Here is a 27,457-nt window from a genome sequence, read left to right as displayed (position 1 = left end):
GCATATCAGCTTTAATACTATGGTCTAATTGAAAAATGTGGGGTGGGGAGGGGAGGAATCATGAGTATTTTTAAAAGCAACACAGGATTATTATGTATGAAAGCAATATTAAAAATGGTTATAATAACTCAATGTCAGATGGACTTTTTGTAGGGTAACTCAAATTGTTCAGTGGGAAGGGGAAATAATTTGAATCAGGACCTTGGAGAGCAACGGCAAATCAGAGTGGACACTGCCGAGATAAATGGATCAATGATTCTGTGCCATCAAGTCCCTGTCAATTCCTAGCGACAACATAGATTTTGTTCATGACAATCTGTCCATCACTTGATTTTTCAGGAGCAATAAACAAAAAGTCTAATTTAATGTAATTATTATATTATGTAGAAATGATTAAAAATTATTTGTGAATCCAACGAATGCAGCGCAGTCACACAACAGAGTCTGCAGACACAAATCCTACAGGGGTTTTAGAGCCTGAAGACACTTAGGGCACATTCCCAAACCACTAGAACATTCTCTTTTGCAGACAATACTAAATCAGTAAGAATTAGCATTTCCTATCCATTCAAATTTTTAAAACACTTTGAGCTGTCACGGCCTTATACCCGCTGTCTTAGGCGATAGGTAGTTGGTTATTAACTTATGGTAATCGGATGTAAAATTGACCTCAAAAGCTGTTTGCATGTTCACCTAGTAAGATTTCTAAAAAGAACTACACAGCCACTCTCCACATATACCTCTCTCTCTCCCTTAGAAGGAGAGAGAACAGAGAGGAAGTCACAGAAAGAGTGACTCTGCCACTATCAGCATGCACCAAGAAAATGTTCTACTAAAATATGGCCACCAATAAAAAGATCTTCAGATTTACTCTGTATGATTCAAAGAATAATCTGACTTGAAAAACAACCCTGATCTGGGTATTTCACATCACGTACAGGGCAATTTCTAGACTCAAGCTACAGCATCAACTGTAGTATTTAGGATTGATTAGATCTTGCTCAGACCCTTAAAAACTTCTTAGGATGGATCTCATTCCCGTAATTCAGCTATTTTATAGCTTTAAATATTGCTACAATCCATCATCAAGCTACTGCCAGTATAATCATACTTGCTTAGTACTGAACCCTTGAAATCTTGAGCTTATTGGAAATCCCACTGCTATTCTGTAAGGCACTGCATGTATCATAGATGGTAAAAGCTTGTTCCTTTTCAATAATATTATAGACATACATCTGCTTTTAAATTTGAACAAAAGTCAAATACTTTTTAAAGCTGGTTTTTCTTCCATGTGCACAGCCCTGAAAACAGATTGCTAAATACTCTTTTCACAAAAATAAAATAGAATACAATAAAATAGTAATAAGCTGCCTTGCATGTCATATAGAAATGCAATGGTCAGGAGAACATCTCCAGATAGGATTACTTCCCATCCTAAAGACAAATTAAAATGGAGAGATGTGTCAAATGTGGTTCCGTCATTTTAAGGTTACCCCATATTCCACCAATTAAGAAAATTCACACATCATTAAAAAAAATAAATTATCTCATATAAAATCATCTGCAAGAAGAACAAAGTGTCCTTATCATTGAAGCAATTTTGATCAGGTATCACAAAATACTGCAAAGCAAAAAGCTTTTTAGTAGGGTGATTCTCAGCCAAACCAAAAAGGCTGTCAAAATAAGTGAATGAAAAGATGCGGTGTCTCTTTTGAAGATGTTAAATGAGCCTGGAATTTTGTAGAAATAAGATGAGGACTTGATAGACAAATTTATACTGTGCGATAGTTTGGATCATGAACACTCTCTGTTCCCTCAGATGTTGAAGCATCACTGGAACGTCTACTTTCTGCAAAGAAGAGAAAATTCATAGAGATATTATCATTAGAGAGCTAAACAAAACAATGTAGAAGTCATACAACTGTTGCATTTGCTTTCTTCAAATCTCTCTTTTTAATTCTTATTCTGCATCATTAAACGAGTCCTTTGAGATTGGGCGGCATAGAAGTCGAATGAATAAGTTAATAAATAAGTAAATCCCACTGCTGTATCAGTTAATGTCTTTCTCTTTTTTCTGGGAATCACAACAGTATGATAAATATAAATACAGAAGAACAACTAAGTCCAGGTTTGCATACCAACTTGGAAAGTTATCAACCAAAAATTAAACTGGACAACATTCTTCTCCTTCCCTATAGATAAGAGGCCCATTTAGTTTCATTTCTCTTGTGCTCTAAATTGTATCAGAGACACATAAGATGCTTCTTTATTCATGGGAAGAGTTTTCATGTGAAAGAAAACAACAACAACAAGAAGAGCGAATTGTTGAGATTATTAGCAAAATATTTGTTCTAGGAGATTGTTATCTGTGTCAAGGCAAGAAAAGAAATGGTATACATAAAGATGTTTTAGAATATTTATATTCTAGCATGATCAGAACACAAATATAAACTTCCCTGTTTATTTATTTTTTCTTGATAGAAGTTCTTTCATTGGCAGAAGAAGGATAGCACCATTTCTTTACCTTCTGCAGCCCTTAACCGTCTTTATTAATTGCGTTGAAAGTTTTTTAAAAAACATTGAGAGTCATAATTGGGATTACAGGTAGTAGTCTTACTATAAGGAGAAAAGATTCCTTGTGCAAAGTTTGTTCTTTATGAGAAGCAATTCCTAATATGTTTCAATATTTGTATTTTTGGATTCACTTGCCACTGATGTTTCTTTTATTTTCTTTATTAGTTAATTTGTTCCCATAAAGAACAAATTTCAAAAGTTATTCTACCTAAATTTGACCCTGTTTTACAACAGAGATATGAGATAGTTGTCATCAAATAGGACAGCTGAAAGGCTGTCTTACTGAAGATGTAGTAAACTTGTTCATTGCTCTCTAGAAGGCAAGAAACAGTGAGATGAATGGATAATGCAGATTTTGATTGGACATCAGAAAAATATCCCAATGATAAGAGCTGTTCAACAATGAAATGGTATTAGGGGATTCCTACACTGGAAAAAGGGTTGGAGTAGCTGATTTCAAAATTCACTCCAATTCTTACTTTCAATTATTATTGTAAGTAGCACAGTTCTTTCCCAGTGCTATTCCCATCACCTAGATATTTCAAAAACGTTCAGCATATATATAATGCCAATTCATGCTGATCTTCATTGATGGTACCCCACGCTTGAATAGAATCATAATATATTTTTATCTATTTTGGGGTGAATAGCTACTCTGAGTAACACATTAATAATGCAAAACTTTAAATCTGATTTGTTAAACTTACTGTAAATTAAATACAAGTAGTATTAATGCTCCCAATAAATTCCCTTTTTATGACCCTGTGATCTCTTAATTCGGGGTAGAGTCAAGGCAAATGGATAGAGCTGAGAGTTTACTAGCCGGATCCCCTTCCCCACACCATGCGGAATTCACAGCAGATTTTTTTTCCTTTGCACCCTAGAAGAGGAACATCTGCCTCTACCTAGGATTGATTGCTCAACCAAATGGGAAGTGAGTATCTTCGCCACTAGGTCACTGTGTCATTCAGTACTCTTGCTCTCAATGAACTTTACATTTTCATATAGATGACTATGAGAGGTAATGTTGCCTTGGGACTTTCAGTTGAGTACCATTCTTCTACATGTCCTATATAACATATTTTATTTGAACCATCAGATTGCCCTCTTTGTTTTAAACAAATACAGATAAGAATCTCAGTTTTCTTGACAACTTTGTTAATTTTCAGACCTTACCAAAGAATGTTGCTGTATGGAATTTAATCATCAGCAGCCTAAATTCCTTTGTTAAGCTAGTTAGAACATAGTTCAATCTAAGCAAGAAAAAAATGCAGGCTAGTTTGGACTTGCAGGGCTCAACCCAACTTTTAATAGCTGATTGTTTGACTTTCAGTCTTAATTTTCGTATTTGCTGCAAAAGACAAATCTATGACAATTTACTTGTTTTCCAAGCCAAGCTTCAAATCCATTTGAGAGGACAGGGAAAAATATTGGAGTGTGCTTTTAAATCTTGAAAAAAGGCAAGTGGGGGATGGGACATGCAAAATTATTCATGGAGAAAAGGAGATTTGTCTCTTTTTCTCATTGTACTACAAGCTGGGATTTGGAGACTCCACCATGAAATTGCTGAACTAGAACTAATTAAGAAGTTTCCCTCCATTTAGATTTGAGTGGAGACATTTGTTTTCTGTTCCACTACAGATGTTAATTAGCATACTTTACTGGGATGGCTGGATTACTACCAATGGCTGTTGTTCTGAACGGTCAATTTACTTATCTTGAGCTTTGCAAAGATTCCCCCCCCCCTTTTTTTTGCATTCCACTGGCTTCATTTCTTTTTCATGTCTCTGTGTTAGTTTGCAGATGCCTAGGCCAGTGTGTATAAACTATATTGATGGCTGACTGAGGCGCCTACCACAATAAGAAATGTATTCCGATTATCCTATCCATAATTTGCAATTGTTAGTTTTAAGCAGGGGTGGGTTCCACTTACCCTCACCACTGGTTTGCTTCTTGACGTTTCGCACATGCAATTTCACTTCCATGCAGTGGTGGACTACTAACCAGAATGCTAAGTTGGGCTGGCTTCTGCACCTGTGGAGGTAGCAAAATTGTGCATGGAGTCGCAGGTGCGCTCGTGTTTCGGCATGTGCAGAAGCAAAAAATACTTGCCGAAACATGGGCATACCTGAGGCTCCGTGCACGATTTTGCTACCTCCACAGGTACAGAAGCAAATTCGTGGTGGCCCTGCAAGCACTTACAAGCGGTGGCGAGCCCAATTTAGCATTCATGCTAGTAGTCCACCACTGCTTCTGTGCATGTTCAGAAGGTGGATTCAGCCTGAAACACAACTGAGGAGTTGATCAGCTATGCTTCTGGCGAAATAATAAAGGTCAGTATTAACCTGGGGGTGTGCAGGGGGGCTTTTTTCAAAGCACAGAATGAGGAAAAGCCATCCAAACACAGGAAAATCGGCCGAAAAATCAGGAAAAAAAGATGGCGCCGAGCACGGACCGGCCCTAATAGAACTGGATCCATGATGCCAAAATTACATCACCAGCGGTCTGGTCTGAACCAGGAGGAACCCATTCCTGGTTTTAAGATCCTACAAGAGTCTTGCTCTTGTGGCACGGTGTAATATGACAACTCCTTTAATAAACTACTCAAGGCTCACTTATACCGCCAGGCATGGGGAAGTTGAGACACCTTTCCCCCAGGCTTTTTTATACTTTGTTTTATGTTTGGTATGAATGTCCTGTTTGGTGTTTAAAAAAAAAATAATGATAGGATTTTATATGTTTTTTAATATTAGATTTGTTCCACTACTATATTGTTTTTATTACTGTTGTGAGCCGCCCCGAGTCTTCGGAGAGGGGCGGCATACAAATCTAATAAATAATAATAATAATAATAATAATAATAATAATAATAATAATAGGTGGACCTTCTCCTTCCTGCATTTATACTTCAGCCTGCAATGGTACTCCCTGGACTGCACTTCTTCTTAAGAATGAATGCATAACTTCAGGAAGGACCCATTCACTTACCTCGTTGTGTTCCAAGCAGCCAATCATAAGCTCTGTCAAAATAACCACACCTGTCCTCCCTACTCCAGCACTACAATGCACAACAATTGGAGGGTTGCAATTATTACTGCTGTCCAGAATGCTGTTGGTGTGCCGGCGCACTGACTGGATCTCTTCCAAATAGGCTGCAAGGCAGGAATAAATAAAAAAAGGACATTTCCCAAATCTATTGCAGTTTTAAATAAACTATGGCAAGTAAATTGAGGGGAGCAAGTTTCCTTTTTAAATTATGATCATTTACAGTTCTTGAGGAAACACTAATTATTTGGCCTCTAGACAGCAAACCGCACTGAAAGCAGTAAGTGCCAGCAGGGTGTTGATTACTACTTGGGACTTTAAATTAATCAGCTGTTTAAAAAATACACTCCCCCCCACCCCCAACATTCTTCCACCCTTTGCAAATCCCAAGGTCCCTGAAGCAGATGACTGTAGACATTACTTACAGCAATTCCTGCTATTAACAGGCTGGGATCAGAACAACAGCAAGTTTCCCTAGAAACATGCCTGCTGGAGCACTATCTAATGGGAAGGGGCTATCCATCTGGCCCTTTCCTTACCTTGCAAATTGTGACTGAATTTCAAGTATTTCTGCCCTACCCTCGACTTCTAGCTATTGTTTTTTTAGTCCCAGTGAAAAAGTCAGAATAGCAAAACAAGAAAACATCAGGTTTGCCCTTAGCTGCACCATAGTTGTTAAAGACAGAACTGTTGACAACAGTGATCTGTGATGTTAAACAAGGGACAAGACTGCTTAATGCTACTCAAGGATTCAGCTTTAAGAGCTGCTGAATGCAGAAGGGGAAGAGAGGAAGGATGTTATTGTAATTGTTTCATCTATTTTACAGGTTTGGGAGCCAAACCTCTCTAGTGGGGAATCTTCTGTATCCAAATGTTATATAGTGTATACAGGTGAAACTGGGAAAATTAGAATATCATGCAAAAGTTCATTTATTTCAGTAATGTAACCTAAAAGGTGAAATGGAATATATGAGAGAGACACATTACATGCAAAGCAAGATAGTTCAAGCCGTGATTTGTCATAATTGTGATGCTTATGGAGTACAGCTCATGAAAACCCCAAATCTACCATCTCAGAAAATTAGAATATTACAAGCAATCAATAAAACAAGGATTGTACATAGAACAATATTGGAAGGCTGCTATTGAAGCATCCTGGTCCTCCATAATACCTCAGCAGTGCCACAGGCTGATAGCTTCCATGACACACCGTATTGAGATAGTAATTGCTGCAAAACAATCCCAAAACAAGTACTGAGTATATATAAGTCTTCATGTGGAGTTAGAGAGTTCAGCCTGACAGCATGCTTATATTTTTCAGAGGTCTGATATTGTTCTATGTATAATCCTTGCTTTATTGATCGCATGTAATATTATAATTAATTTTCTGAGATGGTGGATTTGGGATTTTCATGAGCTGTACATAATCATCACAATTATGACAAATCACGGCCTGAACTATCTTGCCTTGCATGTGATGAACCTCTCTCATATATTACGTTTCCCCTTTAAGTTGCATTACTGAAATAAATGAACTTTTGCACAATATTCTAATTTTTTGAGCTTCACCTGTATAGTAAAGTATTTCAGGGAAATCTGATCATCAGCCTATCAAATGCCACTGTATGTAATTCCTGGAAACTGCTCTTAGGAGAGCAACTACATAATAACTGCATATTATGCAGTCAAGTTGGAATCTTTTGCTAGAGATTTTGAGAACTTAACCATTTCTGTGTATGGTTAGCACCTCTGAGTCAGATAAGTTCTTTAAAGTGACATTATCAATTTAACTATGTATTCTATACCAGTGTTTCCCAACCTTGGCAACTTGAAGATATTTGGATTTCAACTCCCAAATTCTGGGAGTTGAAGTCCAAATATCTTCAAGTTGCCAAGGTTGGGAAACACTGTTTTATACAATGAAGAGTAGAATCTGAGTTCCTCTTTGCGAGAATCAGATAAGAAAAACCAACTGCTGAGCTTTATTATGTGTGTTTTTCCTCTAATCTTGAAGTTAATTCAAGACAAGTGTTTTTCAGACCTGACTGCTTTAAGATGTACAAACTTCAACAAGTGGCACGCTGCCTGGGAAGTTCTGTGAATTGAAAACTACATATCTTCAAGTTACTCAGTTTGAAAAACACTGACCTAAGAGAACCAAAGCAAAACCTTGGGAAATCATGATAAGCACATAAGAATACTATTTAGGTATTCTACGCTCCTTGTAGAACAGTGATGGCTGCTCTACCATGGCATGCCAAAAGAGGAGAGTGTGGCGGGGTCACGCACAAATGTGCCCACATCCATAATTCCATGCAGCTTCTCCACCCCACGTATATGCGCGTGACGCCAGCGACTCCTGGCATGTGATGGCACTCCCATTTTTGCCCAGGCTTCAGAGCCTTTCCAGGAGCCTGGGGAAGGTAAAAATGGCCTTCCTCATCCCCCCGGAGGCCAGAAATGGCCCCTTTCCCATCCTCCGGAGGCTGGAAGCACCCTGTTTCCCTACTCCCAGTGGGCCTAGAAGGCCCGAAAATCAGCTGGACCTGAACTTGTGTGCCCACCGATATGGCTCTGTGGGCCATGTGCGTCACAGGTTCCATAGGTTTGCCATCGCTGTTGTAGAGTATTCATTATTCAATGTTCACATGCAGAATTCATTTGTCATTGGTTTCTTGACAACATGAATTGTTACGTTATTGCATAATAGGAGTCATTTCATCAAGAAAATGCAATGGTCGTCTATTTGTTATCTTTCCTCATAAATATTTCTTAACCGTCCTTTTTTCCCCTCTCCATCCCTGCTTCCCCCTTAGCTCAAATAAACACAGGTGCCATTACATTCACATGTAGGAAACCTTACAAAGGAAGTCTTGCTCTCCTGGACAAGCGTGGTCTGGCCAGTTGGTGTACTGTAAATGCCACACAGTCTTCTCCTGTCCTAACAATAGGTGCTTGACCTTCAGGCCCGTTGTAGCGTAGCAACCAGAAACTGTCCGAAATTTGGTGGTCACTTTGAACTTTCCATAAGTAGCCGAGCTATGTTTTGAGCCAAGTTTGGGCCAATAACGATGGCTTTTGGTTCTTCCTCTTTCCTATCCCGCCCCCAACAGAAACAGAAACAAAATTAGCAACAGTCACTGAAACAAAACAACATATCAAGTATGTTGGCATGATATCAGTCAGAACGTATCAAGTATGTTGGCATGATATCAGTCAGAAGTTTTCAAATTCGGCAACATTAAGACTTGTGGACTCCAACTCCTAAAATTCTACAGCCAGCATAGCTGGTTAGAGAATTCTGGGAATTGAAGCCTACAAGTCTTAGAGTTACCAAGTTTGGGGACCCTGGTATAGGTGTTAAAATGTCAGAATAAAATTAGAATCACCTGGATTCAATTCCCCATACAGATCACTGGATACTTATGGCTTATTGTTTTCTTTTAGTTTACTTGCCTTGTTATGCGTGTAACATGTTCTATGGAGAAAACTCCATCTGCTGTTCAGACTTTTTTGGAGAAAGGGTAGGATAAATCAATGAGTTAAACAGCTGTTCAATGCTGCATATATCACTATTACTTTTGTCTCACCACTGACTAATCTATAATATTTTGAAATTGGCATATACATTCACAAGTTCTACCTTTGTTAAATATAATTATAATGTTTCCCTGAAAATAAGACCTTGTCTTATATTTTTTGAACCACGAAATAAGCGTTTGGCCTTATTGCCATGCACTAAAATGCCGGATTGGGCTTATTATCAGGGGATGCCTTATTTGGGGGAAAACAGGGTACTAACTTACAAATCTTGTGTTTATATTTGGCATGATTTCTGAGAAGATGTTCAGGTTGAAATAGAAATTGAATAAATAGAAATTGAATAATTTATTAATTGATTGAATGAATGAATGATTAACCAAACCTATGACAACTAATTTGGTAGCATCCAAGATCTATAAAACAGTTGAGTTCAGGCACAAGATTGATACACAATAGACCCTGTATTCAATAACTTGTCTGATAATCAGAAATGTGGACCTTGGAAGAAGCAAGATAGAAAAAATATTGATGCTTTAACTTCAAGAATTGGAAAAGACTCCTGATAATACTGTAGATAGCCAAATTAATAAACAAATGATAAATGAACAACTCAACTGAACAGATCTGACTCAAGACACAAATGAACAGACTCAAATTATCCCACTTCCAATATATTATATTAAGACCATCTTTCTAGAAAAGGCTATAATACTGGGAAAGGGAAAGGTTGGAGGAAAAAGAGAATAACCAGCAGGAACCTGGATGGACAATGGCATTGAATGCACCATTAGAAAACCTGAAAGACCAACGAGGATGGAAAAAACTCAATCTATCTAGTCACTGAAAGTCAACACTGACCTGATAATCAGTCAACACTGACTTGATGATCAGTCAAAGGGGACTAGGGTTCCATGGAACTCTGTGCAAGCAACAGGGTGGGCTAGGAAAGGAGGGACAGATTTCACCTAATGCATTATTATCACAATTATTCCTCCCTTTCCAGGATTCAGTTTGTGTTAGCATTGGAAGAAGCAAAGCTGTAGAATTTCAGTAGGCTGGAAGAGAAGGATCAGATTGGTAGATGCAGAGATAAACTTATAGACAAGGAACATGATGGTTTATGTTTCAACGGGTTGTGTTTTAGAGTTTTTAAAATAATTTTATACATCTTTAAATTTTTGAGAGGCACCCAGAGTTGGCTGAAAGATGGCTGGCTATATGAATGTTTTAAACAAACAAGCAAGCAAGCAAACAAACAATATGTACATGTTACACATGCGCGCACCCACAGTGTTTCTATGCTATCATTGGAGAAGAGAAGCCTCTCTGAAAATATTACCAAAACACAAATTAGTAAAACAATTTCCAGAATAGTAATCCATACAAGTTTGTTCCAACTGCCAACAGAGTTTACATAAAAAAACAAAATGACATTAGGAAGCAACTCTTTAAAAAAATCAAACAAAAATCTAGATAAAATAGTTTTATAGGGTAAATCAAGAATTCCAAGTCAGGCACGCTTTACATCATGAATCTACAGGGTGTTGAGAGACTGAAAAGTCCACAGTGCAAACTGATCTCCTGTCTGGGTGTCCTCTCTTCCACCTACTGCTAACCGAATCATAAAACGTGGTACGAAAGGTCAACCTTTCCTTTTGTTCTTGGGAGGCTTCCTGAAGCAGTCCATGCAGGAGGCTTTCAGAAATATCTGGAGAGCTTTGCAGGAGGAGCCCAGGAAATTAAGAGACAGATATAAGGATATTGAGAGAATGAGTCAAATCTCTCCGAGATTGCTCCGTATCCTTAAGATTACACTTCTATATGTCCAGATTCTGTAATATAGCCATAAACAAAGTGTGTTGTTAAAGACTTTCTATCATGAATTCATAGATCTAGGTCACAGATTGTGTTCATTTAAAGAGAACAATATCAGCAAGGTATGATTCCCATTGCAATTTATTTATTTATTTATTTATTTATTGATTGATTGATTGATTGATTTTGTCCATTACACAATGAGGGTTTTAGTGGGTATACACATAGTAAAATACATAATGAAGGTTATAGACTCAAAGGAAAATATGAAAGAAAGAATAGAAGAGAAGATATAGGAATAAAATATATTATTCTATTATGTAGACATTTCTACTACCTTGGGATTCCAAAGGTTCCCTGCCTCATTAAAAAGGTCTCAACAGCATATACACATATAATCACAGTGTGGGTCGTAAGATTGTCTTGTTCTCCGCGGCTGCTTAGAAAGCAACTTTTTCCATGGCCCAATTATTCTGTAAGCGGTGCATTTAATGGACTCTTGCTCCCCCTTCTGAACAGCAGAGAGCTGTAAATGTTTAAAATGGGAATGATCCGGAAGAGAACAGCTGACCCTCTGTGCCTGTAAAAATCCATGCATCTGAACTGGATTCAGACTGCTGGTTGTTGGTGCATGCCAGTTTTACAATGAAACGGTACAGTTTTGGGATTATCTGTTTTGCTTGGCATGGAACAGCAGACTTTCTCCAAACCCCCCCCCCCCCCCCACTTGATACTTTCATACAGGAACAACAGCTTCTGGTCTCCTTGCAGCTGATAAGGATTCTAGCACGCAGAGGTGGCCTTGGATAAGCTGAGAATGTCATTCTTTTCAAATAAGAGAGGGGCTTTTGTATTCTCAGAATTCACTGGAATTCTATTTGCTTTGTTTGGCATGCTGCAATCTTCTAATGGAGCTAGAATGTTACAAACAAGGTTGTAATGGTTGAGTCATCCCAGGCAGAAGTTCAAAGGATTTAAAACAAAACAAAAGCGAAGAAGAAAGGGCCAGCAAAGACAAGCACGTTATTTCAGAGAGACCTTCCCCCCAGCACAAAAACCACACACCGATAACCATTTAGGCACCCCTCCCTCAACGGTATGCAGGATAAAATCCACAGAACAGTTTCTTGCTATAACAGAGGGCAAAGCTGAGCAAAAGAGAGAGAACAAATCCACAGAGGAAGTCGTGTTCCAAGATTTGGGGGGGAAAAGAAAAGAAAAAGAAGGAATTAAATTTGTGGCATAGAGCCTAGTTATAAACCTGCTTTAGGGTTGTTTTGCCTATCCCATGAGATTGGACAGAATCTTCTCTTGCTAAGTTTAATTTGTATTTAGTTTTTAGCATTGAAATTAGAATTCTTAGCCCTTTTTGGTTTGTTTGTTTGTAGATTGGGTACAATGGGTGCACTTCTGGTCAATCTTTGTATTTCATTGATCAAGCAGTGTGACCTTGTGGAATTCAGAAATCTGCCTTTTTTCCCAATCATCTACTGGGATGCTCCCAACCTGATGCTGTTCATTGGCCAAATCTGGCTTTGGTTGAAATTAATTAAAATTAATTAAAACTAATTAATAGTTTTAGATTGGGGTGGGTAAGGTTGGTTGGTTTGATTTTATGCAGTTTTTATTCATGATTTCTTTTGTTCTTTGTATTTTTTTCTTTATATATTTTTTTAATTGTAAGATGACCAATGTCAATGGAAGCCTATAATTTGTGTGTTGGGTGTGTTTATTCATGATTTCTTTTTGTTCTTTGTATTTTTTCTTTATATTTTTTTTTAATCGTAAGATGACCAATGTCAATGGAAGCCTATAATTTGTGTGCTGGGTGTGTTTGTAGAGACAGACACATTCCCCGAAAATAAGGCCCTGTCTTATATTTTTTGAACCCTGAAATAAGCACTTGGACTTATTGCCATGCACTCAAGAGCCTGATTGGTCTTATTATCAAGAGAGGTATTATTTTGGGGGAAACAGGTGATATATATCAAGTTTCCCCCCCCCCAAATAAGACATCCCCAATAATAGTATACATTATGTAGTAAGTACAAATTTCCCCTCCTTGCATTTTCTTACTTTGTTGTCAAAATGTGTGTGTTTGTAAATTAAATTCAATGTAGCCAGTGGCTCAAGTGAACAAATTAAAGATCATCTTCAGGATTATCAGTTAGCCAGTTGGTTTCTTTTGAAACTCCGATCAATCTACACTAGCATAGCTAATCACAAGGCTGTAGCTGTTGTTGTTTTTAAATTTTATATTCCCCCTTCTTTCTAGAAGCAAAAGGTACGCCATACTGAAATATTCTAGATAATGATAATACTGGACAGGGTATAAATTGCTCTCATTCAGCCCCAGCATTAATAAGATGCGTTTGAAATGTCTATTGGGTAATATAGTTAGTTCTATTGGGTAATATAGTTAGTTCTGACTTAGAAATAAAGTGTCCTGGGTTCCATATGTAGCCATTTTGCTCAATGACTTAATGTTTCATACTGTCGATAGCTTAACCGCTATTTGTGTAATGATTATGGTTTCTCTACAGCAGGGGTCAGGAACCTTTTTGGCTAAGAGAGCCGTAAACGCCACATATTTTGAAATATAATTCCGCGAGAGCCGTACGTATCTCCCTTTCTCTCTTTCTTTCTCTCTCTCTTTCTCTCCCCCTCTCTTTGTCTCTTTCTATCTCTTTCTCTCCCTCCCTCTATCTTTCTCTTTTTATCTTTCTCTTTCTCTCTCTCTCTTTCTCCCCCTTCTCTCTGAAGTGGGGAGGGCCGGGTTGGCACCAAGGGAGCTCGAGACGGGGTGCAAAAGCAAACTACTCTGCTGGCCCAGGCCCACATCGGAAGGAAGGAAGGAAGGAATGGTAAAAGGGGCGATCAAGAGAGGAATGGGTGAATGAATGGACGGAGGGTGGGAAGGAAGGAAGGAAAGAGGGAAGGGACAGGAACAGAGGAAGGGTGCAAAGAAAGCAAGGAAAGGTGTGAAAGGGGAGAGTAAGAGAAGAAGGAGTGAAAGAAGGGAATGAGGGAGGAAACAAGGGAGGAAGGAGAAGGAAAGCAAGAAATGGAGGGAGGGAAGGAAGGAAAGAAAGAAAGAAAGAAAGGGGGAAGGGACAGGAACAGAGGAAGGAAGCAAGGAAACTTATGAAAGGGGAGAGTAAGAGAGGAAGGACTGAAGGGAGGGAGGGAGGGAAGAAGGTAGGAAGGAGAAAGAAAAGAAGAAATAGAGGAAGGGAAGGTAAAAGAGAGAAAGAAAAAGAGCAAGAAAGAAAGCAAGAAAGAGAGAAAGAAAGAATGAAAGAGAAATAAAAATAGAGAGGGGGAATGAAAGAAATGGAAGGAGGGAAGGAAGGAGAGAAAGAAAGAGAAAGAAAGAAAGCAAGAGAAAGAAAAAAGAATGAAAGAGCAAGAGAGCAAGAGAGAAAGAGAAAGAGAGAAAGAAAGGCAACTTCAAAGAAAGGCTCACTGAGCATCTCTCACTCTCTCTCTCTCTTTCTATCCCTCTTTCTTTCTCTCTCTTCCTTTCTATCTCTCCTCTTCCTTTCTCTCTCCTCTCTCCCTCTCTTTCTACCCTCCTTTCTCTTCCTTCCTTCTCTCCCTCCCTCCCCTCCCTCCCTCCTTCCTTCCTCTCCATTTCTCTTTCCCTCCCTCTCTTTCCCTTTTCTTTCTTTTGGTCCACTTCTCTCTCTCTCCGCTTCTCCACTTGCCTCCCCCTCGCGCCTCGCCCTTCCCACCCGGCCACCCGCGCGCGCTTACCAGCAGCAGGAATTCAAGTAAGCCCAAAAGAAGCCATTGGCTCCGGGCGGCGTTCATGGCCCCCCCGAACCCCCAGCCCAGCTGGAGCTCCCTCTCGCCGCCGCCATCTCCCTGCGACTGCCTGCGGCCGCTGCAGCCCCCTCCCCTCCCACCGGGTCACAAAGGACATTTGCCGCCGACGCCAGTGAAGCTTCAGCTGGGCGGGGCGCTGCTGGTACTTCCCTCCTGGGGCTCCCGCTCGCAGCTGTCCCCCGGCTTCTGCTCGATGCCGCGGTTTTCGGCGCTGTCCTGCTGTGCCCCAAAGACGGAAGGCGGGAAAAAGGCGAGAAGAATGGAGCTCTCCTTCTTCCTGCCTTCCGTCTTTGGGGTCCAGCAGGACAGCGCCGAAAACCGTGGCATCGAGCAGGAGCCAGGGGACAGCTGCGAGCGGGAGCTCAGTGCAAGGAGCCCTGTCTGCGAGCCAGATACGGCCATCAAAAGAGCCATATCTGGCTCGCGAGCCATAGGTTCCCGACCCCTGCTCTACAGTATGTATTTAAAATTGTCTTCTTTCTGTCACATTCAAAATGACACTTTTGTAACTCCTTGGGACATCTCTGGATAGAGGAAGGAGGACATGCCTAGGGCCCTTAGGGATCTCATAGTTCACCTTTTCTGGAAGAGGACGTTTCCTGACTCTTCTTGCTTCATGAGAGGAAGAGAGGGGAGCACATGAGCCTGGCCAGAGCTTTTAACACCTCACTTAGCCACGACTCAGCCTGATCTCCAATGCAGCTAGTCCACCTCCCTTGGAAACTATTTTCCTGGCTGGGAAGCTTCTGTTTGTGTTCCTCAGCAGATGTTTCCTGTCCTGTAACATACCTCTTCTGCTGTCACCATGGCTATCACATTGACGCCTTCCTCCCACACCATTTGCCAGAAATCATGGCATGTTTGTGGCAAAGGTCCTTGTGTAGCTATATAATGCCATTCTTCTCCACCTACTGTCACCTAAGGAAAAGAGAGAGAGAGAGAGAGGAATTACTTTCATCACTGCACAATTCTCCTATGGGAGCTTATACAATGGCTGAGCTGATCTATCAATCTTTGTGCTTCTTAAGGCCGGACACCAAATCAAGTTTATGTTTCTATCTATTAATTCAAAGTAGGAGTTATATATTTACAATATTCCAGTAATTGGAATGTTCTTAACCTAGCTTTGATGGAAATATACATTTGAAAGTAGAACAAACAAAATACAACTTAGGGCTAGAAGAAAAGTTGAAAATGGGCCCTTTGAATGAAGCCACTTTTTGTTTCTGGTTCTCCTGTGAAATATTGTCTGCCATCTCTCCCCATTCTAATATTTTTCTGGATAAATTTTCTGATAAAAAAATTGGTCTGCTTATATCACTTGTAGTGCCATTCTACTACCTTACTCTGTACCTATAAATGCATTGGTATGGAGTTTCCAGAGGCCTAAATTCCATCTGATAATGTATGTTTATTTCCCAGAGATGAAAAATTCAGCACTTATAATGTCTTAGTCAATTTTTAAAAGGGAGAGCTCAAATATGGCACAATGATGGTGGTAAAACAACACATGCTAACAACTGAGATCATTTAGAACATATGGAAAGAATGTTTGTAATTTCAGCAACCTGGATAAACATTAAGGTATAAAAAGGGCAGACAACCTAACCAAGACTGGCAGAGGAGTAGGATAACTCTTATCAGGCTATTAAGGGAGTTCAGCTTTGGTTACAATTCAAAGGCCCATTTTCAACTACCTGGAACAAGGCTGGAATAAAAATCCACACACAGTCAAGAGTGAAAGAATAGCCTGGAACATGGAGGAATAATATTATCCTGGCTGCAGCTATATTAGATATTGGTTAAGTGGGAGAAAATCACTTGCTGTGTAATTGAGGCAAAAAATAAATAAAAAATTGCAGATGGAATTTCACCTTCTGAGTAAAAGAACATCTGCTTGGCTTCTGCCTCAGGCACTTGGAGTGCAGGAAAGAAATGTACTGGCAACACACAGAGTTGTATATGACTACAGATCAGCACATGCCCCAACATGTGCTACAGAACAATGTGTGCATGTCCAATACTGATATACCAGATGAAATATGAGGTTTTAAAACTGGCTAGGGAGAATTCTTCTTGGCCCTTGCCACCTGATGGGGTGAAATTATGCCTTCCCAAACAATTTCTCCTCCCATAGATAGATGAAAAATGTTCCATTCAGTAATCAGTCATCCAAGCTAAGGCAGATTCTGCCAAAAGTACCCAATATCTTCTTGCCACCAGGTCTTTTGGCAGAAATCTGATAGGATTCTGATTTAGAAGGCTTTTAACTCAACAAGGGGGTTTAGTATTGCAAATTATGATCAAACAGCTCTTGGAACTCAAGAGAAATGTCTTTCAGGAAGTATAGTTAGAGCTAAAAATTATTTGGACCAAAATGAAAAGTTATAATTATAAATAGATGTATTCATTATTATTTTTTTTTTAAAAAAAGCAAGACAACAAATTGCTAGATAGAAATATGGAATGATTTTCTTCTGAACTCTTTTATTCTAGAAATTATTTTCAGTGTCACTATCAGTTACACCATAAGGCCAAGAGGTTTGCTTTGAAAATGTTGCCCAAGCTACCTTTTTAGGTTTCGTGCAGGGTTGTTTTGAAAATACAGTAAGATAAGAAAAGCCATAAAAGGTGCCTTTAAATCAACTTAAAATCCCAGCGACCGGTTAGGTCCCACAGAGTCGGCCTTCTTCGGGTACCGTCGACTAAACAATGTCGTCTGGCGGGACCCAGGGGAAGAGCCTTCTCTGTGGTGGCTCCGACCCTCTGGAACCAGCTCCCCCCTGAGATTAGGATTGCCCCCACCCTCCCTGCCTTTCGTAAACTCCTTAAAACCCACCTCTGCCGTCAGGCATGGGGGAACTAAAACATCTCCCCCTTGCCCATGTTGTTTTGCCGTTTGATTGACTATGTGCCTGTTTTTTTATATATATTGGGACTGTTTTATGAATTTCTTAACTTAAATTGTAATTAGATTGGTGGGATTTGTTACTATGTACTGTTTTTACTATTGTTGTGAGCCGCCCCGAGTTTGCGGAGAGGGGCGGCATATAAATCCAATAAATCTAATCTAATCTAATCTAATCTAACTTCTTCTGCATATGTTCAGCTCTTTCAGATTCAGATTGCAGAAGGAAAGCAAAAATAAAGTAAAATCAGGATCGAAGGATAATTTGGATTGTAATCTAAAATGAATTAAAGATGCCAGTTGATGCCCTCTATCCATGGATTTCTATACACAGGTGCACTGGCAGCTCACATGAAATGTTAAAATTGAGATCAAATAAGAATAGGAGAATAATCTTAAAGCTGAGTTTGCCAATGTAATAAATAAGACCTTTTTAAATAGCAGAAAAGAAAACAACAGAAATAAAATCAAACAACTGCATTGGAGTCGGAAGGAAAAAAAAGGTTCTCTGTCTGGCAACAACAACCACAACCAGAATGGGTTGCAGAAGAGAAACTCTGGGGAAAAAACATCATGGAGTCAATCAAGTTGGAAGCAGCCACCCACTACACCTCAAACTTTTCAGAGCATAAAGCAGAGATCTTCAAAAAGCCTGAATCTATGGCATACATTTTAGGCCTATTCCAACTAATATACAAATTTACATTTAAGAGCCTCTACGTATTAGTGTATTCTTAGATATTCAATGAAATACAATCCAAATAACATCACTGATTCTGGGATTTTCCCTGCCACAGGCTCATTCACTGCCCTGAAGCAATCACTGTCTTCCCCCACATAAATTAGGCATACAACAACAAAATCATTTGCCTGCTTTGCTCAAAAATACATTTTGCTGATTTTAATAGTACAATCTTGAGTATACACGAGTGGGGCCCAAATGAAGCCAAGAGATTACTCTTCAAAGAGACAGGTTTAAATTTTTATTCCCCCCCCCCTCTGCCCCATATTCATTTTCAGGTGTAATAAATCCTGGATGACAATTGCAACGTAGTGACAATGGGGTGGGTTACTTATTAGCTACTGGGGCCAAGAGGTTGCCTTTGTAACCAGCCTGCTACTTGGTCCATGTCACCCAGGTTTCATGTCAACTTCTTTTAGCCACAATTCTTTTCACTGTACATAGCTCGTTTCCCCTCTCATTACCTTTATGTGTGATGCGTTGATATAGCCTGTATTATTTTCTTTGGTGGGTACCAGCTCCACTCGATTCTCTTCGTATGGAATGACTTCTCTGACACGATTACGCTCAATGTTCTCAGGGAGAATGGCAGTGGTAAAAATTCCGTCTGCCTTCTTCTTTGGAATCTGCTCGTACTCCGTGAACACCATCCCCTCTTCCAGTTTCCTCCTCAAGGTTTTGCACTGCCATTTTCCATTAAAGATGCAAATGAAAAAGAGAGTGTTTATCTAAAAGACTGTTCCAACTTGTTCTTTACTTTAATTCATCCTCATTCAGTTGTTTGGGGAAACACTAACAAAGGGGAAGGAGCTACCTATGCTGCCACTAGCAACTGAAAGGTAAGGAAGGACAAAAACATTTTGTTGTTTAGAGACAAATAAAACTATTCATGGACTAATTCGTGGGCCAGACTTTCATGACTTAGTTTTCCCCATGTTGCACTGGTGATCCCATATATACAATCCCAATTTTACAGTTAAGAAGGGTATATTATATTATTGTGCAAGTATTTTTAAATAAAATATTTAAGAATGACTATTGCTGACAAGCTCCCTACTGTCCCCCAAAATAAAAAAAAATCTGCTTTGTTTTGCAAGTCCTATTCTTACCCGCTCATCCATTGGCACCTTGGCTCCTTCATCTTGGCTATCCTCAGGCACTGGAACTCGAGCAACTGAAAGTCCATTGAGTGCTGCCAACATCAAGGGCCTCTTCTGGGCTTCCAGGCCTGCCATCTTCTGTTTCTCTAGATACTTTTGGCAAGAAAAGGCATGCTTTCATCTCAGGATGATTAGAAACAATGCCAGCAGAATGTTGGAATGTCATTTTAATCTCCCACAAAATCTACAACACCAACTGAGGAGTGCAGATGATCGTCATTAGCAGAACAAACCCAAATGTATCTCCTAAACTTCCTATTATTTCCTTGGGGGAAGGAGATAATATTCTGATATGAATGCAGAATTTTAATTTCAAAGAAACTGTCTCACAACACAGAGGACTTGTCATCCAAGGCAGTCCTTTCTCTCTTTCAAACTCTCCGTCAAATGTAAATGTCAGCCATAAAATGAGCAATGCAAGCCAGCCAAGAAAACTACAAAAATCATATATAACACCCATATTGCTAATACAGTGGTCCCTCGATTTTCGTGGGTTCGAACTTCGCGAAACGGCTATACAACTGTTTTTCAAAAATATTAATTAAAAAATACTTTGCTGTTTTTTTCCTATACCACGGTTTTTCCCGCCCAATGACATCATACGTCATCGCCAAACTTTCGTACGCCTTTAATAAATATTTTTTTTAATAAACTTTAATAAATAAACATGGTGAGTAATAATCTAAATGGTTGCTAAGGGAATGAGAAACTGCAGTTTAGGTGTTTAAAGTGTTAACAGAAGGCTTGTGATACTGTTCATAGCCAAAAATAGTGTATTTATTTCCGCATCTCTACTTCGCGGAAATTCGACTTTCGTGGGCGGTCTCGGAACGCATCCCCGCGAAAATCGATGGAACACTGTATACTTTAAATGATGTTGTCATGCTGAAATGAAAACAATGAGCTCCACTAAATATAAACTGAATAAAAATACATCTCTCCTCACCCATCTACCCCAAATCCCACCAAAAAAGATCAACTGGAAAAGGTTCATAATGGTTAAGCATTGTATAAATGTGCAAAGCTGTGAAAGAAGAATTCTTTCTCCCACACACACTATGACCCATTTCTGTTAGATTCAAAAATTGTACATGCCATTAACTCGCCATTTGTGAATTCATGAAAACACCTTTTTCGATTGCTGACAACTAACAAAAGAAAGGGAATTCTTTATTGGGTGTGTGTAAAGGGATATTATGAAATGCCAGCCATTTTCTCTTCTTTCAGCTTGGCAATATTCCATTTTTCAAATAAATTATTCATAGATTTAATATGAATTTCTTATTATAAGCCGCCCTGAGTCTTTTGGGAGTGGGTGGCATAAAAATTTAAACGAACGAACAAATCCCTAAAAGGATACTCAAATATTTTTCAGGATTCAATTAATCTCTTTAAAAAGTTATTAAAATTAAAATTGTTTTACAAGTCTGTAATAAATGGCTTCATTTCAGAAATAGGTGGTCTGGCTTGAAGTTAAAAGCTTCAAGGGAAACTGTTCTTCTGATTGCCCCCTTAAGCTTTACCACTTCATAAAACTTTCTCGGGAGTTTCCAGATCTTCAAAAGACAACCAAAATATGTCTAGTACTGGATGACCTGAAAACAACAAAAAGCCAAGGAATGATGAACTAGGGAGGGGTTGGGTAAAAAAATGTACCATGGCTTGAAAATAAAATTAATGTTCTGTCAACCTGAGCAGCCTGAGTAATCTAGATGTTGGGATTTCTTGTTCATTCTGGAAATATGAGAACATCAGAATTCTACATTTCTGTTTTTATCAATGAGTCTGCTTTCAGGTGAAGAAAATAAACAGATTTATTCATATAGCATACAGTGATCCCTCGATTTTCGCGATCTCGATCTTCGCGAAACGCTATATCGCAATTTTTCCCACCCGATGACGTCACTCTCTTCCTTCCTTTCTCATCTTTCTTTCTCTCTCTCTTTCTCTATCTTGCTTCTTCCTCTCTCACACTCTCTTCCTCCCTCTCTCATCTCTTTCTTTCCTTCTCTCTCTTTCTCTATCTCTCCCCCTCTTGCTGGCGGGCGGTGGGCAGCGGGCGGGCGGGCGGGCGAGCGGGGGCATCAGCGAGGAGCCGGGGTAACCCCGATCTTCGTCTGCTTGCTGCTGCTGCTGCAGCAGCGAGCAGACGAAGATCGGGGTTTCCCCGCCGCCCACGCAAAGGGGAAAGCCCGATTCGGCTCCTCGCTGCTGCCGCCGAGCAGATCAGCTGCTGGGCGGCCGCAGCAGCAGCGAGCAGACGAAGATCGGGGTTTCCCCGCCGCCCACGCAAAGGGGAAAGCCCGATTCGGCTCCTCGCTGCTGCCGCCGAGCAGATCAGCTGCTGGGCGGCCGCAGCAGCAGCGAGCAGACGAAGATCCGGGTTTCCCCGCCGCCCACGCAAAGGGGAAAGCCCGATTCGGCTCCTCGCTGCTGCCGCCGAGCATATCAGCTGCTGGGCGGCCGCAGCAGCAGCGAGCAGACGAAGATCCGGGTTTCCCCGCCGCCCACGCAAACTCCACCATCTGCGCATGCGCGGCCATGGAAAAAGGGCGCGCATGCGCAGATGGTGTTTTTACTTCCGCAACCCTACATCGCGAAAAATCGATTATCACGAGGGGTCTTGGAACGGAACCCTCGCGATAATCGAGGGATCACTGTATATGTAAACTAGGGAACTAACCATAACAATGACAGGAAACTTGAATAGGTTTTCAAAATGGTGGCTGATAGCTATCAATGGCCAGTAGCTATGATGATTATTCAATCAGAACAAGATATCTCTGGATATAAATTGCTGGAGATTAGAAGCAAGATGGTGCAGTTCACCCATATTCTTTGCTTATAGATTTCCCCATGACATCTGGATGAGTACCACAGCAAGGGATTGTTGGCTTAGATGTGTTTTTAATGTGAGCTAAGAGATCTCTTACTATCTTCTTCCCAGTTCAGACATCCCATCAGCTTATGCATCAATGAACTCTAGTGTCTTCTATTTTAAGTATTCTGAAATATTTATACTGACTCTGAACATAATCCAAGACACCATTTATCTATTTCAATGATTTTTATGTAAATATTCTAAAAGCTACAGTTAAGAGCTTCCAAACTTTTTCAATTTTGCTACTTACTTCAGTGAAAGACTTCTAGTTTCTAACCATCTAACCAGAACTGCAGAAAAAACAATTGCTGCCAACCTGCCTTCCATTGAGGACCTGTATACTGCAAAAAGAGGGTGGGGAAAATATTTACTGACCCCTCGCACCTGGACATAAACTGTTTCAACTCCTACCCTCAAAACGTCGCTACAGACCACTGCACACCAAGACAACTAGACACAAGAACAGTTTTTTCCCAAACGCCATCACTCTACTAAACAAATAATTCCCTCAACACTGTCAGACTTTTTACTAAATCTGCACTTCTATTCTACTAATTTTTCTCATCATTCCTATCATCCTTTTCCTCCTACTTAGGACTATATGACTGTAACTTGTTGCTTGCATCCTAAGATTTTTATTAATATTGATTGTTTCTTCATTGCTTATTTGACCCCTATGACAACCATTAAGTGTTGTACCACATCATTCTTGACAAATGTATCTTTTTCTTTTATGTATGCTGAGAGCATATGCACCAAGACAAATTCCTTGTGTGTCCAATCACACTTGGCCAATAAAATTCTATCCTCTATTCTATTCTAGTCTATTCATTAAGATTATAATTGCAGTTTCATAAAGACATTTTTGCACCTGATTTCCCCTCTCCCTCAATTGCCCTTATGTTCAAACAAAGACATATGCCCTTAATTTAAACTACCTTTGAAAGAGACTTCTTTTTAAATGACATAGCAGTTATTTCTTTTCAACTGTAATTTCTGGTTACCATTCAGATTCCCCTAAAGTACATAAAAGTACACTCACCCGCATTTCCCTTTCTATAATACTATCTTCAATGGAGAACATTTCAGACACAGGCCTCTCCTTCACTGGCTCTTTCTTGACCCGTTCCTTAACACTTGTGAGGTCTGGCTCAGAGATTGATGGACCAAGGGAAGATCCATTCATCATGCTCTGATCAGTCCGAGATATGCTAATTGTCCTGGCTGGTCCCGGCCTCGCCACCTTGGCTCGAGTCACAGCTCGCGGAACATTATTCATCTGGTCATTCCGCAGAGCTCCATTGCTAACACTTTTCCTGGGACCAGGATACTCAGGAGGAGGTTTGTTAGGAATTCGAGCCAAGGCAGCTTGCAATTGAACGCTATATTCCACGTTTTCATGCAGGGCTGCCATGGAAGGCACAGATTCTGTTGCTTCTTCCTCATCTTCGCTTTCACTGCTGTGGATCAGCATTGTAGCATCCGAGAAGGTCTTTTTGTGATGGTAATGAGGGAGCTGCTGAACCTCATGCCCTCTTTGCACCACTTCCTCTGGCTGCATCTCATTGCGTAGGGTATTTCTGCGTGGCAAGGGAGCATTTAGGCTTTTTAAAGCCATAGCTTCCATTCCACGCACCATATTACTGATCACTTCCAAACTGTGGCGTTTGTTGATGGCTGCGTGGTGTTTGGCTGCCATAAGAGGTTCACTAACTTCCTGTAGTGACTGGTGGACGACAGGAGCACTATCCTCTTGGAAAGTCTTCACTGAAAGCTGCACTTTCCGAGGTACCAGGTCAGGACTACTGCCAGTGACATACTTGTGACGGTGACTTGCTAAGTCAGGTGTACTGGTAGCAGGACGTGGCCGCGGATAGGGTGGTGGCGGCCTGAAAAGATAGTTCTTCAGTATGTGTGCAGGGCCACATCTTTGATTGTTGGGAAGCTGCATATTGGCCAGCTCTGGAGTGCTAACTGTATGGGAAATGGCACTAGATGTCGGTTTTGCCTGCAAAGCATTCATGGGGTTCACTTGCTCAGAAGGAGTCACATGTTTTTTATAAGTGCCTTGAGGCCCATATGCAATGGTATAAGAAGGTCTCTCCTGAATTTCTGGCTGACTGTATACAAGGTCTGTGGGTTGGCTGTAAACATGAGTATTCCCAATGTTGAGGTTCCTCAAAGACTGGCTTTGGTTATCAGTGTGAATCACTCCTCTCTTCATTTGCCTCATTACAGTGTCATAATCTGGGGTTGGCCTATACGAAGGGACAATTATTGCACTGTGTCTATGGCTTGGTATGTAATCTGCTCTCATAATGTCACTTCCAGGGATACTGAGGTTGGAGGACACTGGAGAAGCTTGAATGAAGTTCTGCGAATGGTTGAGAGAGTTCATACTTTGGGCACTGCACACACTGCCATTTGGGATACTGCCGTTCAAATAGCTGAAGTCCATTGCACATCTGTCCAAGCTAGTCTGAGATCTATAGTAAAATGTGTCTTCGTTTCCATGAAAAATGCTGTCTGTGTGTAGGAAAAGTAGAAAATGAATGGAAAATACAATGAACAGGCTATCTAACAGAAAGAAAAAGTGATGTTAGCAACATTATTAGGGCTACATCTTAGTTTCGACTATAGCAGTCCCATCTGCATAAACAAAATCTCACCATTGATGACTATAGAAAAAGAAATCTAATGCAGTTTTGGAATTCCTCACATTTAGAAACAGCAATGCCTACAAGCACAGAAAATTGGGATCATTGTCTTTTGAATTGAATAAATACTGTTATTGTCACTATTCAATACCATTCTTGTCAGTGCAAAATTCTAATATACAAAACATGGGGAAATCCTTGTATGTCAATCCATCTATCTATCCACTCACTCATTCATTCAAAAACCTTTTCCTCCTTTTTAATAGCAAGTCTACTCACACAAACATCTTGTAGTCTCATCCGACATGATAAGATGTATGTATTGCCCTTCACTTACCTTCGTCAACATGTCGATGGGAGTAAGTTCAGAAGAATAATGGTAATTATATTCAACTGGGAATATTTATAATTTCATTACAGATGTTCTCTATTCATTCAAGCAAATTTGGGGGCAGGGGAAGATACTGGCAAGAACTTTTGTTCTTAGAAGACCAAATATGAATGATAAGTCTTCTCTGTAGTGGCTTCCATATTTTGGAACTCTTGGCCTCCAGATTTCAATAAGCTCCCTTGAAGTTTTTAGATATTCAAGTGCTAACTAAGTTCTATTGGGGACCATCTTGGAGAAAGAATTGATTGCTTGTCATAGTTTTTATTTATTTCAACTGCTGATTTTATAATTTCAATTGTTATAATTTGTAAAAACTGTAAAATAAATAAATAAATGCTCCAATTTTCCCTTGGACTCTCTAAGACAGTGATGGTGAACTTTTTTTGGTTTTCCAAAAGGGGAGGAGTGTGGTGGTGGGGTCACTCATATGCGTGCCCACACCCCTAATTCCATGCACCCCCCACGTACATGCGTGCATGACCCCCTCCCATTCCTGGCGCACAATGGCACGCCTCTTTTTTGCTCTCCCCAGACTCCCCAGCCTTTCTAGGAGCCTGGGGGAGGTAAAAATGGCCTTCCCTCACCATCCCCAGCTCCCGACTCCCGGACCTGAGCTTGCGTGCCCACCGATATGGCTCTGCATGCCTCTTGTGGCACCTGTGCCACAGGTTTGCCATCAAGGCTCTAAAGGCAGATAAAAAGGCAAACACAAGAAGGTACATTTTCCAAACTGTAACAAAAATAAAGCAACCATCTATTTCCAAACTTTAGGACGGAATCAGAGCTATTTTATTATTTCCACTAATCTGTTACCATTTCAAGACATAACTTTTACCCCTGCAATTTTAGATTTTAACGCACTGGAAATGGCATTACTAAATAATTCTTATTAATGAATTATTTACTTAATTAAATAATCACTTTCTCTGCTATTTAGTTTAAGTATTAGCCAAATCACCAGTAACCTTCCATGAGAAAAGGGGATATGACTGTGCAGTAGGTAAGAACTATGGCTGTAAATCAAAAGGACTCTGTTTCAATCTGGCTACAATTATCAACTATGTACCTGGCCAGTGAGCCAAATACAAACACTGAGACTACAGGTCTAGCTAGATCAGTGTTTTTCAACCAGTGTGCCGTGGCACACTAGTGTGCCGCGAGACATGGTCAGGTGTGCCACGAAGAAGGGAGCTCAGGTTTAGGACTCACAACTTTTTGCTGAGAGAGAGAGAGAGAAAGTAAGCAAGAGAGAGAGAAAGAGAAAGAGAGAGAGAGAGAGAAAGCAAGAGAGAGAGAGAAAAGAGAGAAAGAGAGAAAGCAAGAGTGAGAGAGAAAGAAAGCAAGAGAGAGAGAAAGAGAGAAAAGGAGAGGAAGGGACGGAGAGAGAGAGAAATGAGATCAAAAAGGGAAGAAAAAAGAGAAGTGAGAAAATGATTGAGACAGAGAATGAGAGGAAAGAGAGAGAAACAAAAGAGAGAGAGAAGTGACTCTTAATTTAAAGCATATGATAAAAAGCACCCAAAGAATAAGAGAGAGAAAAAACTCAGCCCTCACCTGTTTTTGGAAAGGGTTCCAGAATGTGTACACACACACACACAAAGGGGGAGGAGACAGGGATGGAAAAAGAAAGGAGTGTGTCTTAGGGTGTCATTTTGTGTCATTTTAGTTGGTGGTGTGCCCCAGGATTTTGTAAATGTAAAAAATGTGCCGTGGCTCAAAAAAGGTTGAAAATCACTGAGCTAGATCTTTGGATTTGGAAAGGCAAAACTTGGATATAAACCTATTTCAGAAAGAGGAAGCATATACAGTGATACCTCGTCTTACAAACGCCTCGTCATACAAACTTTTCGAGATACAAAACCTGAGGTTTAAGATTATTTGGCCTCTTCTTACAAACTATTTTCACCTTACAA

At 40.1% G+C, this 27,457-nt stretch overlaps 1 protein-coding gene across 4 annotated transcripts in view; it reads right to left on the bottom strand.

Moving 5' to 3' along the window:
- Positions 1 to 1,190: 1,190 nt before the first annotated feature.
- The window catches only part of PTPN14 (protein tyrosine phosphatase non-receptor type 14), a 136,989-nt gene continuing 110,722 nt past the window's right edge, over positions 1,191 to 27,457 (bottom strand). For 3 of the 4 annotated variants that reach the window (XM_070734424.1, XM_070734423.1, XM_070734425.1), the window contains exons 13-19: positions 23,539 to 25,022; positions 19,565 to 19,708; positions 18,920 to 19,138; positions 15,595 to 15,723; positions 8,483 to 8,714; positions 5,563 to 5,726; positions 1,191 to 1,849 (exon numbers count right to left, since the gene is read on the bottom strand). In XM_070734424.1, the coding sequence (XP_070590525.1) occupies positions 1,721 to 1,849; positions 5,563 to 5,726; positions 8,483 to 8,714; positions 15,595 to 15,723; positions 18,920 to 19,138; positions 19,565 to 19,708; positions 23,539 to 25,022 (2,501 nt within the window). In that variant the 3' untranslated portion in view covers positions 1,191 to 1,720. Of the gene's footprint in view, positions 1,850 to 5,562; positions 5,727 to 8,482; positions 8,715 to 10,926; positions 10,995 to 15,594; positions 15,724 to 18,919; positions 19,139 to 19,564; positions 19,709 to 23,538; positions 25,023 to 27,457 lie in introns of those variants that run through there. The other variant, XM_070734426.1, reaches the window with a different exon arrangement.

This window comes from Erythrolamprus reginae, chromosome 1 (genome assembly GCF_031021105.1).
Source record: "Erythrolamprus reginae isolate rEryReg1 chromosome 1, rEryReg1.hap1, whole genome shotgun sequence".
Classification (NCBI taxonomy): domain Eukaryota; kingdom Metazoa; phylum Chordata; class Lepidosauria; order Squamata; family Dipsadidae; genus Erythrolamprus; species Erythrolamprus reginae.
This window is presented reverse-complemented; position numbering and strand designations above follow the sequence as displayed.